We start from the raw sequence: 4,242 nt of genomic DNA, 5'->3' as shown, positions 1-4,242 counted from the left end.
TAACAAGTTGGTTCAATTTGCAGGTTTAGGGCCAACAACCGTATTTCCCGGAGCGTTTCAAAGACGATGAAGGGATACTTAGACGGAACTTATCCAAACTGGAGCTTGACTCCAGATCACGTCAAGACCACTTGGTTTAAACAGTTTGCGGTAATTTTTCAATTTTCTTTTTAATATTTAATTTTATTATTTTTATTAATTATTAATTATTAATTATTAATGGTTTCATAATTTTGTTTGTTTCAGCAAAGGTGGAATTGGTCCTTAGGAATCACCGAAATGGTGAAGAAGGAATTCGAGGCAAAGGCGAAGACTCGCCTTACCAACACGGTCTCGGATTGGAAGGATAAGTGGGAGATCTACGGCTATGACGGGAAGCCCACTGGGGTCACCAAGGATGTATGGGATGGCCTCATCGCCTTTTGGAAGCTATCCAGCTCAATCCGGAAGGCCAACTCCTGCTCGGCTTCTCGTAGGACCAAGGATAAAGACGGGAATTTGCCTATGCTTCATACCACCGGGCAAAAACCTCATGCCGGGATCCCTCTCGACGCTGTAAGTTTTAGTTGTAATATTTATTTTATTAATAAATTTGAATTTCAATATTTAATATTTTATTATTGGTTTTTGTAGTTTGAGAAGACCGGAGTCATGCCATCTTTGTCCGACCTTTTCAAGATGACTCACGCCAAACCGGACGAGACTTTTGTTGATCCTGCATCCGAGAAGCTCTTCAATACTGTGGCTGCTCGGGTTGATGAGCGGGAGACGCAACTCACCCAGCAGTCTCCGGATGGATTACCCGTCAAATTGACGACGGAAGAGGTCGACAGGATCTTCGAGGAGGTAAAATTTAAAAGCTAGTTTAAATTAATTTTACTATTTCAACAATATTAACTATTTAATATTATTTTTTGTAGGTCGCTCCAAGAAAGAAGGGCCGGACGGTGGGAATCGGTTCTGTCAACGAAGTCGCAAGGGCGACTTCGTCTTACTCTTCTAGACGGGCCCAAGAGACTTCTCAGATGCAGGCTCGATTGGATACCCAGCAGGAGCGTTTAGACTCTCTCGAGAACCTGTTAGATATTATGGCGATGGGGAACCCGACCATGCAGAGAGCGTTGGCGGCCAGAAGAGAAGCTCTCGGGATGCAACAACGGGATCCCGATTCTACCGATCCAGTGGGAGGGGGAACGAGCGGAGAGGGACCGAGCGGGACCAACTACTTTGATGATGTATCGCTCCCGTAGATTTTTATTTTTATAATTTCGTTTTGTAAAATATTAAAACTTAAATTTTATTTATGGAATATTTATTTTCTAAACAATTGTTTTTTTATTATTTGAAATTTTAATTTTTATAATTTCCAATTTTATTATAAATAAAAATAAAATAATAAATGAAATTAATATAATTAATATAATAAATAAAATAACGATGTAAATTCGTCGTAAAGTTTACAACGAATTTACATCGAAGAACTCGTAAATACGATGTAAACAATTACATCGAGTTTACAACGACGGAGATGTAAAGTCGTCGTAAATTTTACAACGAATTTACATCGAACTTTTACGTGTATTTTACATCGAAATATTTACAACTCCTTTACGATGAACCTTTACGAGTTAGTTACAACGAAGATTTACGTGGACATTACGACGAATACTTTCCTTCTCCTTTACGACGAATTCATTAACTCGTAACCGTTACGTGGCGTTTACGACGAATCTTCTTTTACGACGGACGATTAACAACGAATCGCATTTCGAGGTAAATTCGTCGTAATCCCCCTTTTACAACGAATTTACAACGAAAAGCGCCCTGGTAAATAATATATTTTCTTGTAGTGTGTAGTTGAATATTTTTGGTTTGCTTTGCATATATATATATATATATATTTATAGTTAATGTATACGTGATTTTTTTCACAACAAAACAAAGACATCCGAAATTGTAGGAAGTAAAGGGGAGTTATAGGCATCATGGATCAGTTACTTGATCGTTATGTAACCATACAATTATATAGGCATGTGTAGCAATTGTATTTTTTTTTTAAATTAGACCAAACCCATATCAACCGGTTATGTTCCAAAATTATTAGTATTGATTGATTTTTTAACCAAACCAATAATTGACCGTCCTTAGTATACACCTCATATGTGCTCATCTTCGGTTTACAAACTTCACCTGCAACATACAATAATCAAATCAATTCATATCAATTCATGTTTGTTCATCATTCATCATACTAAACATTCTAACAATATCTAGACTTACCTTTTTGTTTGAATTTCAAACTGAACCTATAGTACACAGACCTTATACAAACAAAACTGCACTAAGCGTTTTAGTGTCTGGTGATCGTCGAGAGCTTTTTAATGTTCCTTTTTGCATCAGTACTGAATTAACATTTGTCTATGTTTCTTCAGTATATCCAAAATGTTACTGAACATTCTCTGAAAAAGATTAGATACTAATTAGTTACATTTTTCTATAGGTCAGAACAACAAAATAAATAACAATACGAGACTTACCTTCTCTGATATTCACAACAACTTCTACTAATAAGAGCATCACTAGATTCTATATCGTTAAGTCTAGTAGTCTACATACTTCAATAATCTCAATATCAAACTATTTTATATAATTCTAGCTCCACCCTATTATATATATTTAACTCTGAGATTGGATCCATTTTAAAGTATGTACAATTTGTAATAAAGCCTTCAGATTGGTAAAGTTTTCTTCTAATCTTCATCGTAACAGAGGTTGCCATATTTATTTCTCGATATACATCTGAATCATGGAATATAAAAAAAATATTTTACTCTTTTGTTAGACTTAATAGAATAGATATTATATGAAAACTATCCATCTATCAAATGAGTTGAACATTCAGAGTACTTACAAAGAAAGTTAAGAAACTAACCTTTTTAGTATTCACGATTGGCTTAATGAAGTTCGCTTTCGTTGCAACATTGCAGAATGATTTTGATTTTGCTGCTTTGAACATCGACTTTTCGTATGACTCCATCTCTCAAATCACCATGTGATCTACAAAGTTTCGTATAAGAATTAAGGTATAACCTTTAACCTTCCGCCGATTGACATAGCAAACCTTATACATGTCTTGAGAAACACAAAGTTAGATCGAAGATTAATTGATTTCAACGTTATTTTCGGAACCACAGTTTCGATCGGTACCATTGAAGAACTGAGAGAGAGGTAGAAACGATGAACTTGACTTGATCAAAAAAAAATATAAAAAAATATGTCCTCATTTCAACTACAATATGAACAAAAATGATCAAATGTATACAAGAATAAAAATGATTTTTTTTACTGAACAGAAACCATAGTAGAAGAAATTAGATGGTATAATATCTTAAAACATGTTTAACAACAAATAAAATTCAAAACAGGTTAAAAACATGGAGAAATATTAATTATTAAATTAAATAAATGTATTTATGATTACTAAGTTGAAGTCGCATCGCGACATGTGAATCGGCAATATTTTTTTAATATAATATTAGATTTTGATCTGCGTTTTAAAAACACGGGATTATATTCTTAATTAAATATATATTCGGTAAAACAAAAATTTATATATACTTTATATATTTTTATTTTCCAATATGTGTATATATATATTATTACCAACATATACAATATTTATAATTATACAAATTAATATGAGCACTATGTAAGTTTTTATGTGGAAATTATGAAAAATGTTCAAATGTTTTCAAGCACATATATCCTTTTTTTCTTTTTCAAATTCAGCAAGCCCACGGTCATTACAAAACCTGAACTCCCATTCAGCTCTATCTTCATGACACACGTCTATACTATCTCTTGTAGTACTTCACAAACTGATACAGATCATTTTAGCAGACTGCATCTTCAATCTCCCTCTTTTTTGACTATGCATGTGCACTCATCATAATTGTTTAAAAACCACGTCTTCAGTCACTCTATGAGTCACATCATGGTCAAAAACCAATTTTAAAATCAAAAACTTCCAAATCTAGGAAAAAATCCCATCACGCCATCTTCATCAAACTTTGTCCTACTTCCTGAACAAGTTTCATCCTCATCATCCACGATCTCACCAGTAACTTAGGTGACCCACTATGATACTAATTGTTATTGAATATGAGGCAACGAAAAACAAGTACAGAAAGTAAAGACACACATAGTTTGTTAACGAGTTTCGTTTCCTACATCTTCGGGATC

At 33.8% G+C, this 4,242-nt stretch overlaps 1 protein-coding gene and 1 long non-coding RNA gene across 2 annotated transcripts; one reads left to right on the top strand and one right to left on the bottom strand.

The window, feature by feature from the left end:
- The first annotated feature begins 504 nt into the window (after positions 1-504).
- LOC108858247 (uncharacterized) lies at positions 505-1,354 on the top strand. The gene is made up of 3 exons (XM_018632199.2): positions 505-555; positions 634-846; positions 921-1,354. Exons 1-3 carry the CDS (start codon positions 505-507, stop codon positions 1,248-1,250), a joined length of 594 nt encoding a protein of 197 aa, XP_018487701.1. The 3' UTR covers positions 1,251-1,354.
- A 592-nt stretch (positions 1,355-1,946) lies between these two features.
- On the bottom strand, positions 1,947-3,349 carry LOC130512601 (uncharacterized). Its single transcript, XR_008946173.1, has 3 exons — positions 3,208-3,349; positions 2,933-3,132; positions 1,947-2,459 (listed from the first exon to the last, which is right to left on the bottom strand). It is a non-coding gene; the product is annotated as an uncharacterized LOC130512601 (long non-coding RNA).
- Positions 3,350-4,242: the final 893 nt, after the last annotated feature.

The sequence above is a fragment of the Raphanus sativus genome, chromosome 5 (assembly GCF_000801105.2).
Source record: "Raphanus sativus cultivar WK10039 chromosome 5, ASM80110v3, whole genome shotgun sequence".
Taxonomy (NCBI): domain Eukaryota; kingdom Viridiplantae; phylum Streptophyta; class Magnoliopsida; order Brassicales; family Brassicaceae; genus Raphanus; species Raphanus sativus.
This window is presented reverse-complemented; position numbering and strand designations above follow the sequence as displayed.